The 27,492-nt window shown below is 39.8% G+C and overlaps 1 protein-coding gene across 1 annotated transcript; it reads left to right on the top strand.

Annotated features, from left to right (window-relative positions):
• LOC121521925 (potassium channel subfamily K member 13-like) lies at nucleotides 1-27,492 on the top strand. Its single transcript, XM_041806134.1, has 3 exons — nucleotides 1-337; nucleotides 18,636-19,414; nucleotides 27,337-27,492. The coding sequence occupies exons 1-3, from the start codon at nucleotides 1-3 to the stop codon at nucleotides 27,490-27,492; spliced, it is 1,272 nt and encodes a 423-aa protein (XP_041662068.1).

Below are 27,492 nucleotides of genomic sequence, written 5' to 3'. Positions count from 1 at the left end.
ATGGCATGTAGGAGCGGCTGCTGCTGCGGCTCCGGTCCAATAAACGAGGATAACGCGAGGTTCCTGCTGCTGGCATTGTTCATCATCGTCTATCTCCTGTGTGGAGCCGCTGTCTTCTCCGCGCTGGAGCAGCCAAAGGAGCGAGAGGCGAAGGAGCGCTGGGCGCAGAGGTTCGAGCTCTTCAGCCAGAAGTACAACCTGAGCAAGAAAGACCTGAACAACTTCCTGAGGAACTACGAGGAGGCGAACGTGGCGGGGATCAGAGTGGACACGATCAGACCACGATGGGACTTCACGGGCGCTTTTTACTTCGTGGGGACGGTGGTGTCAACAATTGGTGAGCTGGAGAACCAGGCATCCAACCACTGTGTTTAATTCAGTACTTCTGATGCTCCTCTATTGACACATTTTTTCAAAGAACACAATTAAACTTCATAGAACACAGGTGAAAACTTTAGTGTGCATTGGTTTGTTATAACAGCTTATACTTTCCAATGATGAAGCTTATTGAGCCACAAATAATGCCTTACAGAGTTTTTCATTCTTTTAACAGCCTCCCATCCATTTCAGGCAATGCATAAAATGACTATGAGCAAACTAAATTCCATAAAACATGAGCACACATACATGGAAATCATGAACAGCTCCATTATAAAACACAAATAAAGCTCAAAATAACAGCACCTAGTGTGGGGATGTAACCAGCTACTATGCATGTTACTGATTATCATCAAGATTTATCCATTTACTCAGAAACTGTGAAAAATTATGAACCCTACCAAGAGCATTTCAAGAGCTCTAAACTTGATTATTTTATCAGCATTAGATCTTAAAAGCAGATCAATTTGACATTGAAAAGTGTGGCATTGAATAAGCTTGAAAAAGGCAAATCTGTAACATCTTTATTGAACAGATAAATGCATAGGCAAATATATTTGGCAGCTGATTTTCTGTTAAATGATAAATTGATCAGTTTTGCAGCCGTCCTCCTAATAACACTAGTCATCAATGCTGTTAGGTAGCATCCTCACGATCAGAGCCTCTATACTTGTGAAACTGGATGACGCAGACATTGGGTTTACACCTGGTGTGAAAATGCAGTCCGTAACCAGATCTGACATCAAGCTAACAACCTTTGTCAGCTGGTGAATTTTCCTCCAGAGGGGCTACAATAAAATCCCATTGTTGTAAGGTGTTCCTGCATTTTTTTGGTTTGTGGACAAGTTATAAACAAAGATGGCTATTATATCTTTCTCCAAAAAGCACTTTAGGTCATTAAAACCTGCCTTAATCCAGGCAGGGTCTGATCCAGATGTTTGATAAAGAAGATAGGAAAAACAGAATAAAGCTTGTTGCATCCTGTTAGCCAAGCCTTCTTGTTGAAACAGCACCTTGAAAAGGAGAGAGAGTGCAATTTCACCCATCGCTGGTCTGCTGTTAAATCATGATGTCCTGCAGAGCAGGTAGAAGAAGGTAACGAATAGATAACACAGGGTGCAGAATACTTTTGACTTGTCCACTGAGCTGTCTGTGAGTTTTAAAGTGAAATAAGACATTAAGGAGTAATTTTGGATTTATTTTACATCACTGTAGCTGCAGGGAGATGCTGCAGTGGCTTAACCAAAGTGTGCTGAAAGGGACAATATATCATGCAGCTGATCACGATTAAAATAAAGTTAGTGCACTTACTGTAGGCCTTAACTGATTGTTACCTCTGCCAAGGAGGTTATGTGATCGGGTGGGTTTGTTCGTTCGTTTGTTAGCAACATAACTCAAAAAGTCATGGACGGATTTTGATGAAATTTTCAGGAAATGTCAGAAATGGCATAAGGAAGAACTGTTAGATTTTGGGACTGATCCGAACACCATCTGGATCCAGGAATTTTTTTGAAGGATTCTGTACTATTGGGAGATAGAGCTAATGGCTGAGGTCTGCGCTGTTACCACTTTACACCAGGAGATGGCGGACATGAGTAACTTATTCAAAGTTTTGGAGTTTATAGAGTTTGAAAGACGCACGCCCGGTTGAGGAGACGAGTCGGAGTGTAAAAGAGAGAAAGACAGCGAATTGTAGCGAGCGTACTCACAATGCTGGGAGGAATAGAGGAATATTCACCCTCTGCCATGACTTCCACATGTAAGGAAACCAATGCTTTGCCTCACCGTGTCTCCACCCCACCAGGGAGGGAGTAATTGGCTAATTAGATTTTGGGAGTGATCCAAATCACCATCTAGATCCAGGAATGTTTTAGGATTCTTCACTATTGGGAGATAGGGCTGATGGCAGAGGTCTGCGCTCTCTGAGTGCTTTTCTAGTTATTCATGCAATTAATCTTGAATCCCTAATTTTCATATTTGAATTTTTTATATGTTATTCAGTGAACTTAAGATCTGTCATCCTCTTTTTAGAGAGAGACTGATGCCCCCCTACTGACCAGCTGCCACTGCTAACTGCCTGGTCTTTGTGTTGACACCTCTTGTTTTTAATTGTCTCATTATCCTCATTTGGATGTGATCCCTGCTCTCCAGAGAAACCCCGCGGTCAGAGGTGCTGACTGCATTTAGATTGTGTTTTCCTGAGAACAATGTGAAGGGAACTAAAAAACATTTGGGCTTTTATCTTCAGCTATATACAATCTGCATCTGAAACACAGCTGATAAGAAAGCACATTTTGTAACTGAAAACCACATTTTTAGGTGAGCACAAGTACTGAAACAGACTTAATATAGATTTAAGTAAAGACCTAATATTTAGTTGTAAGTCATTTGCTTGCAATAACTGCATGAAGTCTGTGACACACTTACATCACCAAACTTTAGCATTCTTCTTTTGTGATGCTTTTCCAGGCTTTCACCTCAACCTCCTTCATTCGTCATTTGTTTTGGGGGGGTTCTCCCTTCAGTCTCCTCTTAAATTTAGTTAAATGCATGCTCTATACGGTTTAAGTCTGGAGATTGATTTGGCTAGTCTAAAACCTTCCCCTTCTTGCCCCTGATGAACTCCTTTCTTGTTTTGGGTTATTATCTGTGTTTCACAGATGAGCTTGTATGTTTGGGATCATGAGCAGATCCTTTCTTTTTTCAAACTTTAGCCTTTCCATCACTTTGGTAAAGGTTCATCTTTGCCTCATCAGTCCATAAATCTTTGTCCCAGAATTTTTTAGGCTCATCTCTGTACGTTTTGCAAATTCCAGCCTGGCCTTCCTGTTCTTCTTGCTAATGTTTGGTTTTCATCTTCTGGTTTAGTCCTGTACTGCGGCTCATGAAGTCTCTGCAAACAGTAGATGGTGATACCTTTACTCCTGACCGTTCGAAGTAGTTGCTCTTTCATTCCTTGAAAAAAACTCAGTGGGTCCATCATCCTCACAGAGATCATCATACAGCACCAGCTTGTGCATCGTATTACTGCACAAAGTTGGAAAGATGAAGCAACTTTTCAATGTATTTTTTATGTAGCAGTGAGTATAACGTCTGAAACACTATCAATTATGTTCCCCACAATACACCGGCAAATCACTGTGTTTAAAGTGAGGTTTCAGTGTGAGTGAGAGAGCCGCTGCTGCTCTGAACCATAATTCATCAATCTAAATTGCTTTGACTGTTGTGAAAAAAAAGCAAAAATTGTTGTGAAAAAAAATAATATGACGGACAAAAGTTTTGGCATCATTATGCAAAATATGATAAGCAGAACATGAGAGCATTTTCTTTATTAATGTGCAAAAATTTCAGACAAATAAATGGGCACTTGAGAGGGGCATATGGATGACGAAATGCATGTCAGATGTCAGCAAGTCACCCAATAATATATTGTTGAAAAGGTGTACGTCAGCTAAATAGGCATCTATACCACAAACCTGTGGCGTGTGTTAGATTTAGACCTGTGTCAGACCTGGTGGGGTTTTCCTTTCTAAGATGCCTTGTCTGGACACAGACCATGGTGTACAGAGAGTCTTAGCTTAAAAACTGTGATCCACACCAGGTTATTTTTTAAAGTACTACCTGTGCAAAATGTTTTGAATATTACCTTAAGAGTATTTCTCTAGCACCCAAACAAAAGAGAAGGATTTGTCCCTGGGAGGAATTCTATCCGTCTGAACACTGACAGAGCTGTCTGAAAGCTCCTAGAGTATATCTGTGTCAGTGTGGCAGACGGAGAAAAACACAGAGCCGTCCCTCCCCCAACAGCACACAGTGACAATCAAACCTGTTGTTGTCAGTACCAAGGATTCCTGCCTCACACTCTTCCTTTCTTGATGTTCTGCCGTGTCTGTACCTGATGTACCTGATGGTCAGAGCTATTTCAACATCTCTGATTAGATCTGGATGATTCATGATGATAGACAGTTTGACCGCCCCCCCGCTTAGAGGACTGGCCTTGGCCTTTTAACATTTCATTCAGCATCAGGCTGAATCATCACTTGTCTGTGTCGAATTTTCTCAGTTCATTTAGTTTACTGTGTGCTCAGGCTGATTTGTGGTGGATTTGGCCTTGGAAAAGGAGTTTTCCAGCTTTGGTCCCAATGTTTAGTCTTTCACAAAACTGTTTTTTTTTTTTAAAAAAAGGCACATTTAGTCTTTTTTGTTGTTGTTCTTTTCTTTTGGTCAAGTTTCAGTCTTGTTTTAAAACGTTTTAGTCAATAAAAAGTCTGACTCCACTTCAATTAGCACAATTACGAAGTCAGCCTAAGTTTAAAACACTCACAGGGTGCAAAGTGTTTCAAACTTATGAACACAGAGCGTGCATCGCATCGATCTACAGGAAACCCTGCCATTTCAGTAGGACTGCAAGGATTCATCAACATAATCGTTTGTGTCGACTATAAAAATTTGTCGACGTGGGAATTCAAGTGTCGACGCGTCGCATTATTGTTTTTTATATTGGTAAAATCTAGCACCGGCCGGTAAGGACTCATCTGTACTTGCAGTTCACTACAGGAAGCAGTGGGGGCAGTATCGCTCCCACTGTTTACATTATTCACAGAAACTAAGAAGAAGAAGTTAAGCATGGCGGAAAGCACGGAGAACACACCAAAAAGCTTTAGAACCCAAAGCTTCTAAAGTTTGGGAACATTTTACAGAAAACAAATTGGCGAAACAAGTCAACTGCAAACTGTGTCCAGTCAAACTCTCATACTATGGCAGCACTATGGCAAGGCATGAACACCTGAAAACGTAAACACACTGTAGCTGCCGTGTCTTCAAAGTGGGCAAGTTTGCAAGTTGCATGAATATCTTGTAGATCTTTTGCATTTAGTTACTGAGCCCTTTGTGCTTCAGACACAAGGATTAATTCCAGTAGCCTACTTATAACGTTGGTGCCGTACGTTAATCAGTCGGAAAACCACCTTTAATATTTGTTAGGGTAATGTTTTTTTCAGTAATGCTATTTAGTGTGCAATTTACTTTAGTTATCAGTTCAATACTTTTATATTAGAGGAAAAACAAATCTTGACGATGTAGCAACTTGACATGTCATGTCAATTTGCTAAACCATTAAGTTTTCAGGTGTGCATGCATAAGAAGGCAAGGTAAAACGGGGATCCAAAATAGTATGCCAAATAGCCACGATTAGTCGACCAACCGTAAAAATAATCACAGATTAGTCGACATAAAAAATAATCATTTGTTGCAGCCCTACATTTCAGCCAGTGAGTTGCAAAAAACACATGCAGGTGACAGGAATCAGTAGAAGTTTGCTGTATGTGTTTGCTGTTTTAATATTCTTTTCTGGCTATATCAGGAACACATTTTGTAAATAATCATGGAGAAAATGGAGTGATTATCGCACATTATTATGTTTTTATTATTATTCTCATTATTTTTATTAGGTGTGCTGCTGCCACTGACAACATTAATAACAGCATGAAAGACAGCAAACGTAAGTGAGTAGAGCTCCCTTTTTTGATAGCATTTTTACTACATCTTGTCTCAGTCTCGGACTGGCCGGACTCAGGATTTTCCTAACCTGACACGCCAGATAGATTTGTTAAGACCAGTTGAGACCAGCGCTGATCTGCTATTCTTTTACCTCATTAACCCTTTACCTACTGACCCGGTGCTGTGTTTTATATGTCCAGAGTATTATTACTGTAACTCTGTCAAAGTTTGTCCGATCAGAAAATTTCCAACGGTGTTGGAAAGCTGAGAATTGTGGGCATGCGCACATATATGGTTCATTACAGTACTCACAACTATATGACATAGGCATTCATTGCAAAACACCAGAAGTATCACAAGACCACTACACGGATTCTCAACACTGTAACTTCTCGAAAGTTTGCTCAATCTAAAAAATTCCAACGCTGACAGAGAGCTGAGAATCTGTGCTTTCCAGCAATATATGATGTGTGGCATATATATTATAGTATTGTGGAACAGCACAGCAAAAATGGCAGCTTTGGCAGAAGGCGACTGAGAAAAGGAGAGTGAAGGAAGAGAGTAAAAGGAGAGCGTGTGAGAGTGGTGTTTTGTTTTCAAAAAATAGCATTAGATAGTGGCATTTGTGCGTGTCTGTCATGTACAATAACAATATGTTACTTGAGAATGTTGAGAACGCATTTTTCCACCTTTATTTGCACTAATTGTCGCCTATGTATATAGTTATCCTTTGCACTGTGTTTTGCACACCCAGAGTCCTAGACTCAAAAAATGACTGGTGATTGTTCTAAACATGTATAGGTTCACATTTCAAATGTCAAATCAAAACTTCATGAGGAATAACAAAATTTCTTCTCATAAAAGCCATGAAAAACAAATCCGTTTTTGTGTTTTTCTTCTTTTAAACTGCTGACAATTCCATATAATGTGCAGATTGTGTGTCCAGATTTTGAAAAGTCAAGTTCAAGTACTCCTGGGAAAAGGGACCAAAGCGCTCAGACTTAGAGCATTTCCTGACTATTTTACGGCCATAATAACAAAATATGTCCAAATCGCCATTTTTAGACTCAGTAGGTAAAGGGTTAATGTGATAATAAGGAGAAGCACTTGCTAAAACAACAGATAGCTACACCTGCAAAAACTCTGACATAAGTCCATCTTATTTCTAGTCAGAAATACCTCTAAACACTTATTTTAGGCCTCATTCACCTGACAAATCTAGATAAATATCTCACTTTCATATATTTGAAATAATTCCAGACTTGTCAGTGGCTTTCAAATACAAACAAGGATTTATTTTTTCAAGAAGTTAGTTGAACAAGTTTTGTTAAGATTTGAGATTTTTGCATGTTGTGTTTGAAAGAGTTGCACAAACCTTGTTTTATCTGTCACATTTATTAAGAAGCAAACTAAAATTAAAGAGAGAATGCTCTGTTCAACCTTGTCATGTTTTTTAAAATGAACTTTTATTGTCTTGTTTTGGTCTCACCTCGTCTCTATCTCGACCCCCAAAAGTCTTGGTCTTGTCTTGGTCTCGGTGCACTCTGGTCTTGGGCAAGTCTTGGTTTCGGATAGTGTGGCCTTGAGTACTACACTAGCTATCTGTATATAAACATAGACACTCTCAGTGACATGACCCATTGGTTTCTAAAGGGGACTTCTGAAGTCTGTCAATGGCAGTTGCCATATTAGCAATGCCTTTATAATCTAACTTTCTGTAAGCATATCACAAGGCTGACCAGTGGAGCTAAGCCTCCAGACAAACAGCTACACCATGCTGGTTTCTCAGTATGGTCAGCAACTGCAAACAACATCATCCTTCATAAGATCAAAACGGATTTAAAAAAAAAAAATACCCATCAAGTTTCAATAAAGTCTAACAGATCAAATGTATTTTTAACCAGGCTATAAACATGTTTATTTGTGCTGTGTTCAGCTTTTTGGTATGGGTGTGTATGTGACTTCAAAGCAGACACTTGAAAAACCTCTGTGCTGGTTTCAGTTTTTCACTTCAGTACTATTCAGACTCACTGCTCAGCTAGACTGTCGTTAGCTATCACTTATCCTCCGTCACACACGCAGTTCCTCCTGCTCTCCGCCTGGCAGCACACATACACTTTATGGACAAAAGTATTCAGATGTCTGACCATTAAACCAGCAGGGACTGCAAAGATATTGTATTCAAATACATGTACTGTAAGATGGAGTTGGCCCCCCTTTGCAACTATAACAGCCTCCACTCTTCTTGGAAGGCTTTCCACAAGATTTTGGAGTGTCTCTGTGGGAATTTGTGCCCATTCATTCTGTAGAGCATTTATAAAGTGTATCATTGTAACATTAGGGGTAGGGGTTAATTCCCCATCAAGACAGTTGATGTCATGGACTCCAATATTTGCCCTGCCCAAATTAAAACGAAGCCAGGAAAGTGTTGGACAACTTTCTAATGGTCTAAATCCAGTCACACATAGGTCTCAGTATTTTAACATGTTTACAGCAACCTCAATCCAACATATCTAGAGCGTTAAGACACAAAGTTGGGATTTCACTTCACAGGAACTTTAATAAAGCTGACACATTTTAAAGGCTATACTATCCTGATATGAACAAGTTAATACCTGAAAGTAACCTGACAAGCCAGAGAGATTGTTTCATATATCTGTTGCATGGATATGTGTCACATTCATCAGGGAAAACTCCCATACAAAGTGTTCGGGAAGGGCAGGACATCCCAAACACATTCTGGCTTCTACTTCCCAAAAATGAAGTAGCAGACATGCCCAACTCAAGGTTTAACCTCAAGGTGGAGTCTGTTTCTAAAAGTCTATTTCCTACAGACAGACGGTGTTAGGTGAGTCACAGCTGGAGCTTTCACAGCTTAGATCTATCTATAAGTCTCACAGTTGGGTCACTAAAACAAAGTTTGTACAGTGATGAAAATACCTGTTTCACAGATTAAAAGTTAAAAGTATTGGCTGTGAACCCAATAAAAGTATCTCATTACAACCTGTAAAAGCTATATTCACCTTATACATCTAGATAAAGTCTTGTTTTTTAAAATATGATTAACAAATAAGGCTTGGAATGCCTGTTATAAGTTTAAAACTGCAAATGTAGCAAGCTAAAACTTGTTTTTCTTAAATTGAGGTCTTACATGTTAGATGTAACGTATCACAGTTTATTTACTTGTGAAAGAGGAGATCTTACTTAATTAAATAATTTAGCAATTTCCATAGTTCTCCTGAGGTATTTACACACATTTCCAACTGGCAGGTAAATGTCAAGATAAAGGAATCACGAGGGACACTTTATAATATCAGCATCTTTTTATGGAGAGAGGTGGTGATGTCCACGAGGTCCAGACATCGATCGTTATAAGAAAATCTTTTAAACGGTATAATCAACGATTTACATGCATTTCTTTAACCTACATTCATGCTGCTGCAGCACCTAATCCTGCATCTCCTCTTCTCTCCTTCAATGCGAGCAGCAGGCAGGTGTCACTTTGACACGTATACGTATCACTCCTTACAGCCTAATTCACAGCCAAATTAACATATGCACAATCCTTTAAATAAAAATCAAGATTATGTTAAAATAACATACAGTCACTGCTTTACTGCGTAACAACATGTCTCAAAAATGTATCAAATTCTGTGTTATATCTATATTATCTTTCTTTGGCAGCCTGTAAACAAGGCTGAAGTAAATGTGATAAAAAGATGCATAAGAACAGACTACATGGTTAAAGCTCCAGCTGTAGAAATTCTATTTAAAGTTAACATGCTTTAAAACAAGGGTGTCAAACTTAATCGCAGCAGGGGCCGGATTCTGAATTTAGGTCTAACCTGAGAGCCTAACAGGGTCAACATTTAACCATAAACTGTTATTTGCACCAGTAAAGAAGATAAGATAAGATAAGATATACTTTATAGTCCCCAAGGTGAAATTTGCCTTGGGCAGTAGTGCATCATACACGGCTCAAACATACCCTGACATACAAACATCAAGATTAAGAATAAAATACAGAGTCTGTACTACTATATAAAGTGCCTGAGAGCACCTAAAAATGGCGAAAACTAACTGAGCATTGATGATAAATGGTTTTCAGATTTAAAAAAGTCAGAATAAAAAGTTTTAACGGCTCAAAATCCGAGATGAAAGTCAAACTTATTAGTTCAAAAGGTCAAACCACAAAATTCAAAGTAAATAAAAAAATGATTTTAAGGGGCAAATATACGAGATAAAATGTCAAAGTTGGGAGTTTTAAGAATGGAAGTATAACATAAAATTCAAAATTATGAGTTTAAAAGTTAAAACATGAGTTACAATGTTGAATTGTGAGTCATGAAGGTCAAAATGTGGGATTAAAAGTCAAAGTTAGGAGTTAAAAAGGTCAAAAGGTGATATCAAATAGGAAACATAGCGTTGAAAAGGTCCAAATATGACTTTGAATTCACATCTGTGAACTTAAGAGGTTGAATTTTGATGTAAAAATTCAAAATTGTGAATTTAAAAGGTCAAAATATGAAATAAAAAGTCAAACAATAAATCTGATTGTGAGATGCAAAATTGAAAATATGAAATGAAAACAAACCGATTTCTTTTCCACATTCCTGATTTTTATCTAAATAATTTTATGCTTGACTTTTTCACCCTTCAAAGGTTAAGTTTACATGTTTATACTGTTGTAAATCTGCAGACCTCATACCAGCGGGACAGTTACAATAGAAATATGATATGATCTTGCAGGCCACAACAGCACCACGGGCCGGATTTGGCCCCAGGGCCTTGAGTTTGACACCCCTGCTGTAAAATGAAAATCAAAGTCATAGTAATAGATGGAATTGTGAATTCTGCTCTACTAGAAAATTTTGAAGAGGAATGTCCAGCCATCACTTTATGACCTCCAGATTCTGTGGCATGATTTTAAACAGTCTGTTCATGTTGGAAAACCTTCCAATATGGCAGAATTTCAACAATTCAACAAAACAAAAAGAAGAGTAAGCCAAAAACCCTCCACAATGTTAAAGACTAGTTGCGAGTTATCACCAATGGTTGCTTGCAGTTGTTGGTTTCGGGGGCATTGACTTTTTCACAAAAGGCTAGGTAGGTTTGGATGGATACTCTATCTTTATAAATGGAATCATCATTTAAGAACTGCTTTTGTATTTACTCAAATTATCTTTGTCTGGTAATAGTCATCTTGTTTTTGAAAGGTTGCCTTTGTGGTGAAAAGTCAATAAAGTGTGCAGCAGTGTCACAGAGAGCAGTGATATTTATTCACAGCAGACAGCCTGAGACAGAGGCTATAGTGACACAGAGGGACACTATTTTCTCTCCTCTCTTACATTAAGGGTTTATTTTATTAAACAGGCCCAATAACTCATCAATATCACATCAAAGAAGGCTAATAAAACAAGAAGAAAAGCAAAACACATCTATAAAATCCAGCTCATTTGGCATTATTGCTATGTTTGGAATGAAACTCCAGCCCAATTAGCACCTGGAGAACAGCTCTGAATATGGAGGCAATCTAATCCCCCTCAAAAAGCCTGCCTCTGGCACGCTTGCAATTAGTCCTTCTGCACAATGCCCGTTTCAGAAAACAGAATACACCAACATTTGTCTCAAAAGACCTTGAATATAAAGCTGCTATAACTGTAGGAAATCAGTTTATTCCACAACATTAAGGATGCTTAATGTCTTATGAATTAAACCTGAAAAAGGATGTCAGACTGAGACGGTGAGCTTAGAGTGGTGGATGAAAAGGAGACAGGACTGAGATTCGCCAAGTCAATGGAGCTCGTTTACACCTGTCATTAACATGCATATTGGTGATTCCATTACAAGTGGACAGCTTAAAGAAAGGCATGTCACACTTGAATACAAGCGTGTCTACAAATGCGTCACGGGTGACAACTTGTGATCATTCTGACCTCCTCGCTTTCTATGCAAAAAGACACGTGCTTCACTATTATTGTATAAAGCATTAATTATTAAAGTTATGACACACTCTTGCAAAGGAGGATAAAGAGAGAATGCTAAAGTGAGAGAGGGAGGGAGCTTATCCATATGAATGGAGATGCCAGTTCTATAGCATAAAGCTTTGTTTGATCACGGAGTCCAGGGTTCCTCAACATTTGTCTGGTTTATCAGTGAAATGAAAGAAAAAAACTGATGGTTGGAATCTGTGCTGATAGGAAAACCGCTCCTAGGATCAGGTTTTTAGGCCATGGTGAATCAGTATGGGATTTTCACTAAGGATGTAAGATATTATTGTTTTTTGCCGATAACCAATACATTTTTGGCTGTTACCAATACCATTATTTAAATGACAATCAGAGCTGAAACTTCAGTCCTAAAAACACACAATTTAAAGTTTGACAAATAAACAGATATCAGTGTTAGCAATGAGGATGAATGAAGAAAAAGACTTCAGCTGACGTAGGTCTCTTGGCCCAGGCTAAAATGCCAAATATTTATTTGTTCGTACAACCAATATTTGCACCTGATATAGGCAGATTTTACAGGCTAAATATCGGTTGTCAATATCCGGAGAAATTTTCGTATCTGCTTATCTGACTATTCACTTTTTAAGCTCATATCTGTAGATTCTGATATCATACATCCCTAATCTTCCCCTCACTTGATGCGTTAGCCGTGTCATAGGTGGAAATGTTCATAATCACAGTAGTCAATGATGGCCGTTCATACAGTCTTACAAACAGGCACTGCGTGTTGACTTCCCAAAAGCTCAGAAAAGACAGGCCTAGTCCACACTTACTGGGGTTTCCCTTTCTGTTCTCGAATATTGTCCTATCCACACATAGCCTGACATGCCAAATACACTCTTTCGTACACTATACTGACAAAAGTATTCACTCGCCCATCCAAATAATTGAAATCAGGTGTTCCAATCACTTCCATGGCCACAGGTGTATACAATCAAGCACCTAGACATGCAGACTGTTTCTACAAACAATTGTGAAAGAATGGGTCGCTCTCAGGAGCTCAGTGAATTCCAGCGTGGTACTGTGATAGGATGCCACCTGTGCAACAAGTCTAGTGTTGAAATTTCCTCACTTCTAAAAATTCCACAGTCAACTGTCAGTGGTATTCAAACAAAGTGGAAGTGATTGGGAATGACAGCAACTCAGCCACGAAGTGGTAGGACATGTAAAAAGACGGAGCGGGACCAGCGAATGATGATAGTGCGCAGAGGTCACCAACTTTCTGCAGAGTCAATCGCTACAGACCTTCAAACTTCATGTGGTCTTCAGATTAGCTCAAGAACAGTGCGTAGAGAGCTTCATGGAATGGGTTTCCATGGCCGAGCAGCTGCATCCAAGCCATACATCACCACTGCAATGCAGCGATGTAAAGCACGCCGCCACTGGACTCCAGTCAAGTTCATCCACTTTGGTGTGGAGAAACTTGACTGGCTTGCACAGAGTCCTGACATCAACACCTTTGGGATGAATTTGAGCGGAGACTGAGAGCCAGGCCTTCTTGTCCGACATCGATGCGTGACCTCACAAATGAGTTTCTGAAAGAGTGGTCAAAAATTCCCATAAACACTCTTAAACCTTGTAGAAAGCCTTCCTAGAGGAGTTGAAGCTGTTATAGCTGCAAAGGGTGGACCGACGTCCCTATGATTAAGAATGGGATGTCACTGAAGCTCATATGCAAGTCAAGACAGGTGAGCGAATACTTTTGGCAATATAGTGTATATCCATTGTACAGGACACCCATCTGGGCAACTGCCCATTGAAAGTGTCTGGGAAGGGTAGGACTTTATGTCATTACTACAACTCTACATCAACTAAAAATACTGCCCCATGCATTAAAGCTGCATGGATATGAATGTGATGTTTGGATCAACAGCAAAGACTTTTGTTGACCATATACGCCCAAATTTGATGCTTTCTGGCACATTTAGTGCTTCTATCAGTTTGCTATAAAGTGATAATTATTGCATCATATACCGGCAGGTTTGCTAGCCTGATTCTGAACAGTTAATAAATTAGAACAAAGGAGGGTTATACTTTTCTTCATGAGAGCCCACAAAGGTGGTTTTACAAACTTTAGGTGGGCAATAAAGATGCGTCTCAGTCATAATGCCACCGAAAATTCAAGAGCTCTCACTACTAAAAGTGAGACCTTTTAAGTCTTTTTATGGCCCTATATTTCAAAAGTATAATTCAAGACTTTTCAAGGATCTGCAGAAACCCTGGAAAAGTCTGATCTATGTATAAAAGCTTTCATTTAGCCTTTCTCCTTTTGTTTTATTCTGGCAAGCTCAGCAAGAATGAACTATGACTGATTACGAGAATATATTTTAAAAGAGTCTGGCTTCATTTACACACTTTGCTCAGTGCTATAAGTAAATACATACAGGTGATAAAGATTTTCTCAGTGATGAGAGAGCAAAGAGCAGTGTTGGCAACTTAGCAACTTTGTCGCTATATTTAATGACTTTTCAGACCCCTCTAGCAACTCTTTTTTCAAAAAAGCAACTGGTGACAAATCTAGTGGCTTTTTCTGGTGTTATTGTAGACTTTTGGAGACTCTGGCATGGATCATTCTTGCTGCTATCAATGAGCAGCAGGTGCTGCTGTGGGGCCCTCCCCATCCCAAAGCACTCACAGGCAGCCCAGTCCTGGCGCAGCAGTCCATCTCTGCAGCAGTCAGAGCAGGAGATGTTAACCCCTCCATGTTGACACTGCTAATTAACTGCGCAGTGAAGTCGCCTTGACAAAAAAAAAAAACATAATTGTTATGGTTAAAATGTTCATGTTTCTCTGTAATTTGTTCTAGTCTTTTAAGTGGACCATAAGGTTTAAAACTAAATCAAAAATAAGGCAACTAAACTTAAAAGAAATAGAATAATAAATAAAGAGATAACTAACAATAAAACTTGTAGTAACTCAGCTAGAGTAGCCTATCTCTTGAGTCATTTTTGCCAGTCCTAAGCCCAGATAGGAAGGTTGGAATTGTGATAAAAAACAAGAATTGACGAAAGAAAGTTCATTTTTATTCAGGGTATTTTTTACTCACTTTTTGTTTCTCATGATGTTATTTCTCTCTCCTATAGCGTCCATTACAATTAAATACATACAGCCAATTATACAAATTAGGTAATGATGTCATTTGGCGACTTTTAGGACAGCCAATAGCTGCTTTCCTTACTAAGGAGTTGGCAACACTGTTCTACGTGTTGCATACCTGATTGCGTTACCTGTAAATGACTCCTTTCTACTGTCTTTCTTGTTTGCTGCTGCAGCATGGCTCATGAGATGCACATATGATCAGAAATAAAAGATTTAATGATAAGAAGTAATATTCTGCTTATCACATGATTGTAATGCTGTGACAAGGTCAATGCAGACACACTGGATAGATAAGATTAGCACCAAGTGGTGTTAAAATATCACCCAGGAAAATTTTATGCACACTGCTGAAACAGTATCATGTTTTGGAGGAATCCAGTCTCATCTCACTGCATTTTTAATGTCTTGGCTCCTTTCACACCTGTGCTTAGAGATGTCCACCTGTGATTGGATCCCTCACAGCATTTTTTTTCACACTTGCATCCCAGAAAGTTTCTTGAAAATTTCAGGACAGGTTGCTTTAAAAATAACATGATCTAAAAAGATTGACGCAGAAGTGATGGAAGAAGCAACAGAGTGTTTGAAAATGTTGCTTTATACCAATGGTTCATGTAAACTCAAAAAAGTAATTCTTTGGGTTTACTTAACAAAGTTATGTCAAATTTCCACCGAACTCAGTCATGTTAGATATAATTGTATAGTTTGATTAATATGGCCATAACTGACTTATGCAGAGTCAACATAACTGTGCTACGTAATGCCAACATTATGTGATTAACTTGGATTAATTTAATAGATTCATGTCTGTTTAACTTAACTTAGTGTATTTAGCCCAACTTAACTTTGTTAATTAAGGCTAATGTTAAGCTGTATTGTTACACTTTACTTATGTAAATGCAGCTAAATTGTATGACATCTATGTTACTCAACCATGTTTAGTTAGGCAAACATAACTGTAATGACTCTTTTTCAGGACTGACAGGTGGCTGACTGCAGTTCCATCGAAAATTTCTTTCCAACCAAAAAAATTTGTAAGGTTTGCTGAAAGCTCAAAATCCAATAGGTATGAGTCAGAACAGAAAAGCAATATTTTCTGATGTTTCCGTGGTCATGAAGCAGCCGAGCACCTTTTATGATGATCTTCATGCCTTCTCTGTCATCTGTGGGTTCAGCCATCAAGTCCCAGGGTCTGATCAACCCTGGCTGGGTCGCCTGAGAGAGGGTGTCTGATGTTGTGAGACCCAAAACTCCCAATGAGCTCAGGATTCATCACTGATGATGTGTCCCAGCACATCTATGGATGTATCACACCTTTCAAACTGGCTCACCCAGGAACAGGCTGGGTGACAACCAAGAACAGTTTGGGGGGGACCCCAACCCCACCCTTCCCCATCCCACCCCACCCCACCTCATCAGGATGGACCTAACGGTGATGGCCTTGGATAACAGACGATTGACTACGGCAAGCAGATGCTCTTTCGACACGGTCTGCAAGAACGAGCGAGGCCTAAAAATCCATCAGGCCCTAATGAAATGCTTGGCTCAGGAGACTGTAGCACAGCGCACAGGACCAACACCTGGTGCGACGCAGGAGGAGCCTGGCCCGGTGACAACCCACAGAACCCAGAACCTCCAAGTGCTAAGCACTCAACGCCGGATGTAGCCAAGTGGCCACTGGCAAAGCAGCACAGGCTGTAACAGTTTGATGAGGACACATCAATAATAATCAGCGCTTCAGTGAAAGGAGATATTGGAGGGTGACTCCAGAACCTAACTACCATCATCATAAGTTTTGGGGCTGAGAGGTTTGGTATTGTGGAGTGTCAGACTATCAAGCCCAACTACACCAAAAATCACAGGGCAGGTAAGATCCAGATAAGATTGCAAAGCGGTTTAAGGTAGCAGCTGAAGAAGACAAACCACTCCTTCCTGAGCTTCGACCATCAGAAAGAAGCTTATGATGCTGCGTAGAGCTGAATGGAGGATTGTGAGATCCAGGAAGCAAACTGCCTCTTTGGCTGATCCCTTTGGCTTCACAAAACAGCTGTTGGGAAAGAAGCACAGTGGGCGACTCAAGTGCTGTAAAGAGGAGGTAGATTGCTTTCTGAATAACACCCTAAGAGACCTAGACAGAGAGTAAGAGCTAGGACCTCAGAAAGCCCTCTTGGATGTACCAGCCCCCAAATGGAGTTCAACACCTCAGAACCTACATGGAACGAAGTTTAGGAGGTAGTCAAAGCAGCCAGAGCCAGCTCTGCAGGGCCTACAAGGTGTACAAGCTCTGCCCAGAGCTCCTCAGAATCCTCTGTAAGATGCTGAGAGTGGTTTGGCTCAAAGGGACCACTGCAGAACAGCGGAGCCAGGCAGAAGGTGTCTGGATCCCAAGGAGAAGAGCTTGACCAGTGTTTCGTTAACCTCCTACTTTAGATAATCTTTAAAAAGATCTCTTGCAAAAATTAGGGATATGGCCTACTTTAAAATGATATCACCATGCTCTACCACGTCTGTCTTTCTTAATCTAGTTCATAATGAAACCCCAGTGAAACCTTTATTTTATTTTCAATGTGATACATTCACAGGGTACAGCGCTCAACTTTAATATTATGTCATATAAATGTTAGCATCATACGTTTACTTCATGAATGGTCACGGAAACGTCAGTATTAAACCACAGAAATCATACTAGTTTAACTGCTTGATTTTATCTGTGATAAATGTCAGAGGACTTCACACTTTGTTGGTCTTTTCCCTATAAAAAACAGCCATGTTAATGGGACTATTTGTAAAGCTATTAAACATAATATGTTGTCATGAGATGCCTTGTCATCTCAGATATTATTTATCCGTATGGTTGTCGCTGAAAGGTTGTAATTTTCTTGTCTTTCTTGTGTGTTTGTTAATGTACCGTTAGGGCTTCAAACATTTCTGTAAGTAGGCCTATATATGCCATCAGCTGAGGATCTGTACTGAACATGGTGAACATTATCAAGGTGTAATTATTTAAAAAAAAAAACAGCACTTTACAGATGGAATAACACCGCTTACCATTCACTACCCACTGATTTCTGTCACCAGTTCACACTTTCTTCTACTCAGTGGCTGGAACTGCACTGACTCACGCTGCCTATGACGTCATATGCATACCCTCTGTTATATAGAAAACACACAAAAACCTTAATATATTTGATTTAAAGGATTGCTTGGCCTGAAACCATCACATCTCTTAGAAAGAGTGTGCTTCACCAATAATAACCCTGTAGATTGAGGCAGTTCTGTCAGTGTAGTACTACAAAGTAATCTTTATTGATGTTGGACAGCATCTTTATTAATGCTAGAGAGGATGTGGGTTGAGTTTGAAAGATAAGTCAGAGCAGCTAGAGGCTATGTCCACTTTCACCTTCTCTTCATATGATCTATTCATTTTCTGAGAGCACTGTCTTTTATTTAAAGTGTCTATAAGAGGCACTGGAAACAGAGACTGAGCAGTTCTTAAGTGAAGGTAATGCTTTTATGTAAATTCTTATTTAAAACAGACATGAGTACTAAAAAGGATTCAAGTTCTGCTACTTCATGGTGCTTTGATTAATCTCAGCTTGTATTTTTATGCTGATTTTTCGTCTTAATGGGATGCTTTTGTCTTTATTCCAGGGTTTGGGATGACGACTCCGGCCACCATCGGAGGAAAAGTCTTCCTGATGTTCTACGGCCTCCTCGGCTGTGCAGCGACCATCCTCTTCTTCAACCTCTTCCTGGAGCGTGTCATCACCGTCATCGCTGTCGTCTTAAAGTCCTGTCACGAAAGACGCCACAACAAAGCCGTTCTCCCGCAAAACGGTCGACGAGTCTCTGAGGGAAACAGAGCCGAGGGAAGTGGAGGAGGAAAAGGAGCAGATCTAGCCGGGTGGAAACCCTCGGTGTACTGCGTCATGCTCATTCTTGGAGCGGCAGCCATCGTGGTTTCCTGCTGCGCCTCGCTCATGTACTCAGCAGCTGAAGGATGGGGCTACTTAGACTCACTCTACTTTTGCTTTGTTGCCTTCAGCACTATTGGTTTTGGCGACATGGTGAGCAGCCAGCGGGTCGTCTATGAGGGCCATGCTACCGTTGCATACCGCCTCGGCAACTTCCTCTTCATCCTGACCGGCGTCTGCTGCATCTACTCCCTCTTCAACGTCATCTCCATCGTCATCAAGCAGGTCCTCAACTGGCTCCTGAGGAGGCTGGAGGCTCCCTGCCGCTGCTGCTTCCCGAGAAGGGGTCACCACCCGCACAGGCACCCCAGACGGAACGTAGTGGCCCCGGGTCACTTGCGCACCCGCAGAGATCCCTCTATCGAGACTGACGCCATCAATGAGAGCGAGACTGACACCGGGCGCAGGATGTCAGGGGAAATGATCTCCATGAGGGATTTTCTAGCAGCCAATAAGGTGAGAGCTTCAGGGCCGGAGCAGCTTGTGAGAGTTTCCACCTGTTTAATGGAATCATGTGTATTATTACAAGCAGCATATTCACTTACCTCCAAGGTAATTAGATTAACTGCACACATGAGAAGCAGGAGGAACAACTGGTCAATAATCTGGGGTCCCTGTAGTCATGTCTACCCCAGTCATTAACTCCTTATTCAATCTGCTCCATTTCATCCCCCTCATCATAAACTGTATTGAATTTTCAATGATCGATTGCAGCTTTGCTGCACAAATGTCAATGCAGAACTCTTCATGAACCATAACATACAGGAAACATCATTAGACAGCCTGTGGACACTTCCTGTTATTGGTGCCAGTGTTAAAACCCCTGGGGATTTAAAATAGCTTAAAAACATTTACGTTTTCAAACTAAGGAAGTTCATTAAGCGTACTCTAAAGGAGGAGTGGAGATAAATGAAACATTCATGTGAAAACCTGGGACAAAAACAGCTTGTTTTGCTGCTGCAGGAATTGTCAATCACTTTCTGACTGACGTCTGCGCAGCTCTGCAGACAGAAAAAACAAACTAAGTAGAGCCAGTGTGTATTTTTGAGTTAAGAGAGTTTCAGAACTGGAGATGGAAGCACAGATCAAGCAACATGAAAAGAAAAGGCTTATTTTGATAGAAAACCAAATGGTGCTTTATGAAATACTTTATCATCCACATCATAGTGAGCAGTAATCATACACACTGTTAGCAGGGACAGGTGGGCCATCAGAGGGTTTGAAGACTCCCAGACAGCTGACCTATTCCAGGTTGAGTTTGTATTTTCCTATTTTCTGATGTCAGTAGTTGCTGTATGGTGATCAGGACTTGTGCAAGCTAGAGTAGCCCTGTAGTGCATTGCATGTAAGACTGGGAAAAAATACAGTGCATTCAGTTGATTAGACCCCCTACACTCTTTTCAGTTTTGATTCTGATGCTACAGTCATCTATTTCAGTTTTATTCTCATTAATCTACAATCAGTACCCCATCATGACGAAGCGAAAACAGAATTTTAGCATCTTTTGCAAATTAATCAAAAATAAAACACAGAAATATCACATTGACGTAAGTATTCAGACCCTTTGCAAAAACATTTGAAATTTAGCACACCTTTACTGGAGGGTGTGGAAGGTTTACCAGATGTATGTGTGAAAACAAATCCATCTGGCATGTTGGGTTTCTAAACTAATATATTCATAGCTGATATATCAGCCATACGTATCAGTACTATTAATCAACTATCGGCCTTAAATATTATTAAAAATTCTCAGCTGCACTACCACATATAGGTGATTTCCTTGAGTGCTATAGGTTCTTTGCAAATTGTCATGTAGCAGTGGACAACTAGACTTGGGGGCGAGAATTGATTTCCAAAAAAAAAGGCCATGTTTTGAGGGTTTTACAACCATGCCAAGCATTCAAAGTTCAAAAATAAGAATCTTGAGCTGCTTTAGCTGCCCAAAAGTAGTTAAATATTTAAACAAAAAAAAAAAAAAAAAAAACGAAATGGCAGCAGGCACAGATTAAAAAGGCTCTGTCTAAAGCATAGTCAATGGTGTCACACAACATTCTTGTATGGTCCATTTCCATGAAGCAGTCCAGTTTGTTTCAGTACAGTTTTGTCATGGTTTATTATTTGCCATTAAACTCTGAATTTACTCATGTTTCCTCAGCTGATGTCTATCTCACAAACCTCCAGCCTCGCTGGTTGTGACGGCAAATCCATCTCTTTCTACAGATCCAGATCATTGTTGTTGGCTGGTTTTTGGTTCCCAAACAGCTCCCCACTTTTTAGCAGTTTGGCTTTTTTAATGTGGAGTAAATAATGAGAAAGGATGGAGGAAAGGAAACTGGCACTCAAACAGGAGCTATAAACATACAGCTCTCCAGTTTCTCCAAGATCTGTTCTGTGAAAGGACAGGAATGTGAGAGTAAAACTACACACAGGCCAGGAGCAACTCTCTACTGCTGTGAGCTCAATATCTTTCTGTCACCTGCAGCATGTTCATACATGATAACACAGAGCTGTAACTGTAGCCAAAGACCCCTGGACCCTGAGTGATGCTCAAGATACCCTGACACATCCAAGCAGCAGAGGATTGATTTACAACCACAGCTATCGACAAAGGCAGAGATCAATAGGCTTAGTTTTGTTTTTGTTTTTTGGTATTATTATGCACCCACAGGGCCAGTTGCCTTGTACTGTGCTGAAGCACACTTGTCTCTCATTCCCAGTCCCCCACTGGCCTACACTCACAGTACTGCAAGCTTGACCAGGCCTGAGAACAGATGTGTCATCACATCAAAGTTTACAAGGCATACACTCTCACAGAGTAAGCACAGTGGAGGAATACACAGATGTAACTTGAGTCACTTATTATGGCTAATTATGCAACCCATGAGCAAGCTGTGCGACCTCCATCCACATTACAAAGCTGGCTGATTGTCGTGATATTATAGTTATCTTATATATTATATTATTCTTTCTCAAACATCATCAACACTGACAGGGGAAGTTTTCCACTATAAAGTACTACCAGGGCTGTGAAAAAATATTTGCCCCCTTCCTGATTTTTCATGTTTTTGCATATTTATCACACTAAAATTTTTCAAATCATCTATCAAATTTTAATATTAGACAGAGATAACCCATGTAAATACAATACACCCCACCCCCTTTGTTAAATCATGAATTAACTGTGATCAACCACATTTTTTAGGAAAGCTTAGTTCAATTTCAGGAATGTTCCCAGGAATGATTGCTGCCAGATCTGTCTCAAAAACAGAAGTAGGTTAAAAGATCAAAGTCATTGACATCTACTAGTCTGGAAAACTACAAAGTCATTTCTAAGGCTTTGGGACTCCAGTGAAACACAGTGAGAGCCATTATCCACAAATGGAGAAACTTGGAACAGTGGTGAACCTTCCAGAGGAAGGCCAGCCTATTAGAATTACTCCAACAAAGCATGGATGACTCATCCAGGAGGTCACAAAAGAACCCACAACAACATATAAAAATCCTCAAAGGCAGAGGATGAAATGTTGGTGAAACTGGGGATGTTGGGGCCTTTTCCCTCCATTTATGTCAGAACGTTGGGCATAGTTGGTAACAAAGGACAGTCAACATGAGGGAAAGATTGTTGATATATACAAGAGAGGTGAACTGTTCATGATTCAAAAATAAGAAAGTGACTGGGCAAAAATGGCATTCATGGGAGAGTTACGAGACCAAACCCACTGCTGACTAAAAAGAACGCAAAGACTCATCTCACATTTGACTGATCTTGATGAACCCCAAGTTTTTTGGGAAAATATTTTGTGGACTGATGGGACCAAAGTTGAGCTTTTTGGAAGGTGTACATCCCATTACATCTGGAGTAAAACCAACACACAGTTTGATTAAAAGAATATCGTAGCAACAGTCAAACGTGGTGGTGGTAGTAGTGTGATGGTCTGCTTTGTTGCTTCAGGACCTGGACCACTGGCCTAATTGTTGGAACCATGAACTAAATTGAGACAAATTTTTTTTTTTCACTTGTAAGAAAAAAGTCAGAATTCTGAGTTTAAAGTCAGAATTCTGAGATTAAAGTCAGAATTCTGAGTTTAAAGTCAGAATTCTGAAAAAAAAATTTGAGACTTTTTTTCATTTGAAGAGTAAAGTCAGAATTCTGACTTTTTTTCTCAGAATTCTGACTTTAATCTCAGAATTCTGACTTTAATCTCAGAATTTTGACTTTTTTCTCAGAATTCTGACTTTAATCTCAGAATTCTGACTATTTTCTCAGAATTCTGACTTTTTTCTCAGAATTCTGACTTTAATCTCAGAATTCTGACTTTAAACTCAGAATTCTGACTATTTTCTCAGAATTCTGACTTTTTTCTCAGAATTCTGACTTTAATCTCAGAATTCTGACTTTTTTCTCAGAATTCTGACTTTAATCTCAGAATTCTGACTTTTTTCTCACAAGTGAAAAAAAAATTTTCGTCTCAAATTTTTTTTTTTTCAGTGGCCCTAATACTCTTCCGTAGTGGCCTAGTCAAAGTCTGGACTAAAATCTGTTTGAGATGCTGGGGCATGACCTTAAACAGGCCGTTCATGCTGGAAAACCCTCCAGTGGGGCTGAGTTAAAACAATTCTACAAAGAAATATGTGCCAAAATTCACAGTGATGTGAAAGACTTATTGACAGTCATTGCAAATGCTTGCTTGCTGATGTTGCTGCCAAGAGTGAAACAACCAGTTATTAGGTTTTGAGCACAAATATGTTTTTGCATAAAGTAAAAAAACAGCATTTTGTATTTACTCAGCCTGTCTTTGTCTAATAATAAGATTTGTTGGGCGACGTGAAGCATTTAGCTGTGAATATGCAGTTTCTGTAAGAGTCTATCAGAAATTTTCGTGGACTTGAAATATTCATAATCTACTTCTGCAGTGGTTCTACATTTTAACAAGTATCACAAAAACGATGTGGGCACAGTGTGTTTTTGTTGCTATTTTCTGGGCTTCTCACATATTGTGTGTCAAATTTCTCTGAATACGGACAATGTTACTCATAGTTATCAACATCTCAACAGCTCTTGAAACCACTCAAAGGTGTCAATTGCCCATACATTTCCATAGCTGCTGCTCTACTTTTCACAGACAAGAGGACCGAGCCGAAAAACAAAAACATGCTCACTCACCCCAGGATTATTGCGAATCAAAACAAGATCTGAATTTTCACACCTAATTATCAATCTGATAAAGGGGGTCTTGACAGGCAACAAAATTGAATGAGGTGAAAGAATAGCACAAACATGGTTTCGATCTATTAAAAAGCATTCATCATAGCATTGTTAAAAGTGTTTCATGATATTTTTTTCTTTTGTGCAGAGAGAAAGCAAAGGGAAGGATGGAGATTTGATAACTGTACATTTTCAATCAGAACAAGGAGAACCTTAAACCATTATGCACTGATATTATTGCCTGTGGAAATGTGTTGCACTATGAAGAATTTCTTTAATACCTGTAGCCTCTCTCCAAACACTGACTCATCTGTAGAGATATTACAGCCCCAGTGAGTGGTCCTGATACTGAAGATGAGGTCAGATCATCCATTTACTGAGACAACAGACTTTGTGCAATCACAGTACTTCCTATCAAGTTTGAGAAGAATTTGAAGTGTTTTAAAGTGACTTATATCTAGCTCTCCTATATTTCAGTAGTTCAAAGATCACAAATTAGGGAGTTACAATCTAATAGACATAATTTATAAAAATAGCACCTTAATATGCTGGCTTATGTAAACATGGCCTCTCCAAAAGCCTGTTCATATAAGATTGGTCGGTATTCATGATATCACTCACTTCAGGAACAGAGTCAGTCTCTAGCAGGGTAAACAAAAGACAACTCTGGTAAAAAGGAAACAATAGAACATATTGATTCTGATATTGATGATGAAATCTCTGGAAACACGTTTTATGATGCAGCTCAGTGCAGACTGTTGCCACCCTCAGATTTCAGCCTGTTTTTTTTTTACACCTAAATTTTATTTCGATTGATTTGAAGAAGTGTAAACTGTGCAAAACAACACAAAACAGGATTTTTACCAACAATTGAAGCAGGTTTACAATGTGATTGAAACAAGCTTGTCAATCTACAACCCCAATTCCAAAAAGTTGGGGCACTGTGTAAAATGTACATGAAAACAGAACGCAATGATTTCCAAATCTCATAAACCCATAATTTATTCACAGCGAACATAAACAACATGTCAGATGTTGAACCTGTGACATTTTACTATTTCATTGAAATATTAGCTCATTTTTATTACCCACGCCAATGAAATCGACAGGGGGTTATGTAAAGGGTTCTGTATCTTTGTTTGTTTCTTTGTTTGTATGTGTACAAGATAACTCGAGAACGGAAAGTCGAATCTTTACCAAACTTTCAGGGAATATTGGGATAGTGACAGGGAAGAATCAGTTAGATTTTGATGATGATCCGGGCACCCGTTTGTTTTTTCTCAGACTTCGAATTTTGAACACCATAGTAATCAATGGGAGCGTGAGTTCCTCTGTGGCGCTGCTTAGGCGTGGGTCTGCCGCCTCAGACGGCCATTCTAGTTATTTTTTGCCCTCCTCTTTTATCATCAGTCTGGAAATGTCTGGAAATGAGACCAGTTGCTGGAGTTTTGGTGGAGAAATGTTGTCCCATTCTTGTCAGATGTACGATTCTAGCTGCTCAACAGTCCTAGATCTTCTTTTTCAGACTTTTTATTTTATGAAGTACCAAATGTTTCTTATAGGTGAAAGATCTGGACTGTAGGATGGGTGCGGTATGTGGTTTAGCATTGTCTTCTCATATAGTCAAGGTCTTCCCTGAAAGAAATGTCTGGATAGGAGCATATATTGCTTTAAAACCTTTATTTCCAGCATTGATAGTGCTTTTCCAGATGTGTAAGCTGCCCATGCTGTAGGCACTAATGTAAGCCCATACAATCAGAGAACGGTTTTAGTTCAACAGAGGTAGATGCAGGAGCCATGATTGCAAGCCAAAACAGTTTATGGAACATGATTTAGCCAATATCATGTATCATATCTGCTGCCTGAGGTAGGATGCGCAGGAAGAGCAAAATGAACTTTTTTTGATAACGCTATAAACGGGCTTTGAAATGTGTATTGAAGGAATTGCCTGGAGCAGGGGGCTTAACGTGTTGTGTGCCAATGGTGCAACATTTTTGTTTTTTTATTGAAAATCTGTACATATTTATGATTTTTTTATGGCGCCAGTTTCGAACCAGTACACCTAAGAAGTCTTCTGAGAGGTATCAAGGACATTGGAGCAATAGTGTGGCATGCAAATCCAGACAGACAGATGAGTAAGATTAGTTGCAAAATGCTCCAGCTGTTTTCATACAGCTTACTTTTCCAGACTTTTGTTGCCCTGTCCCTACTTTTTTGAGATGTGTTGCTGCCGTCAAATTGAAAATGGGCTAATAATTTTCATGAAGGGCTGCATGGTGGTGCACAGGTTAGCACTGTTGCCTCACAGAATGAAGGTTCTGGCTCGCTTCCCAGTCAGGGCCTTTCTGTTTGGAGTTTGCATGTTCTCCTCTGGCATACGTGGGTTCTCCCCCAGTATTCCGGGTGGGCTTCCTCCCACCACCAAAGACATGCCTACTAGGTTGGTGACCCCAAACGGGATAAGTGATATAGCAAACAGATGGATGGGTGGATTTTTTATGAACTGGTAGAAAGCCACAGTTTCAACATCTGACATGTTGTTTATGTACTATTGTGAATAAAATAAAGGCTTATGAGATTTGACAATCTTTGCATTATGTTTTTTTACATCTTACACAGCGCACAAACTTTTTGGAATTGGGGTTGGATATAACATAGGAGTAGCCATTTTTAAATCAACATAGCCATTAGAGTGAGCCAAAAAGCAAAGGTGTGCAAACTTAACACAAAATCTGAAATGTTATTGTCTGGCAGCCATTCTAGTAAGAGTGGAGCACCAGTGTTAGTGGGCTTTTACCAGTTTGGATTGTGTTTGTCTGCAGAATTTTATGGGCACTATGCCCCATGTTTTTAGATGTTTCTGTTTGTAGATAATGGCTGGACATCCATAGTCTCGCCTCTGTCAGAGCTAAAAATAGACATGTGTAAAGCCCAGCTTTCAGTTTCTCTAAATTCTCCATATTGCTTAGTATAATGGATATGTAGGAGAGTTAATACCTGGTGTCTGTCTAGCACACTTTTGCAGCAGTTTGTTCTCATCTTGTTCAATTAAAGGCACCTATGTAAGCGTTATATCACACCTGGAATGACACCAACACAACATCTTAGTCTTTTTCTCACAGGTTTCATGAACCTCCTCCAACTGCATCTGTTTGTTTCTTTGTCTCTGCAGGTTAACCTGGCTATTATGCAGAAGCAGCTTTCCGAGATGGCCATTGGGCATCCGCGCCAGTCCAGCACCAGCTCACATCAGAACGGATTCTCCGGAGGGGTGGGCGCCCTTGGCATCATGAATAACCGGTTGGCAGAGACCAGCGTGGACAGATAG

Source organism: Cheilinus undulatus, linkage group 14 (genome assembly GCF_018320785.1).
Source record: "Cheilinus undulatus linkage group 14, ASM1832078v1, whole genome shotgun sequence".
Taxonomy (NCBI): Eukaryota; Metazoa; Chordata; class Actinopteri; order Labriformes; family Labridae; genus Cheilinus; species Cheilinus undulatus.
This window is presented reverse-complemented; position numbering and strand designations above follow the sequence as displayed.

Coding starts and splice junctions, on each gene's coding strand:
- LOC121521925 (XM_041806134.1), top strand. CDS start 1: ATGGCATGTAGGAGCGGCTGCTGCTGCGGCTCCGGTCCAATAAACGAG. Junction 338..18,635: donor GACGGTGGTGTCAACAATTG/GTGAGCTGGAGA, acceptor TCTTTATTCCAG/GGTTTGGGATGACGACTCCG. Junction 19,415..27,336: donor ATTTTCTAGCAGCCAATAAG/GTGAGAGCTTCA, acceptor TTGTCTCTGCAG/GTTAACCTGGCTATTATGCA.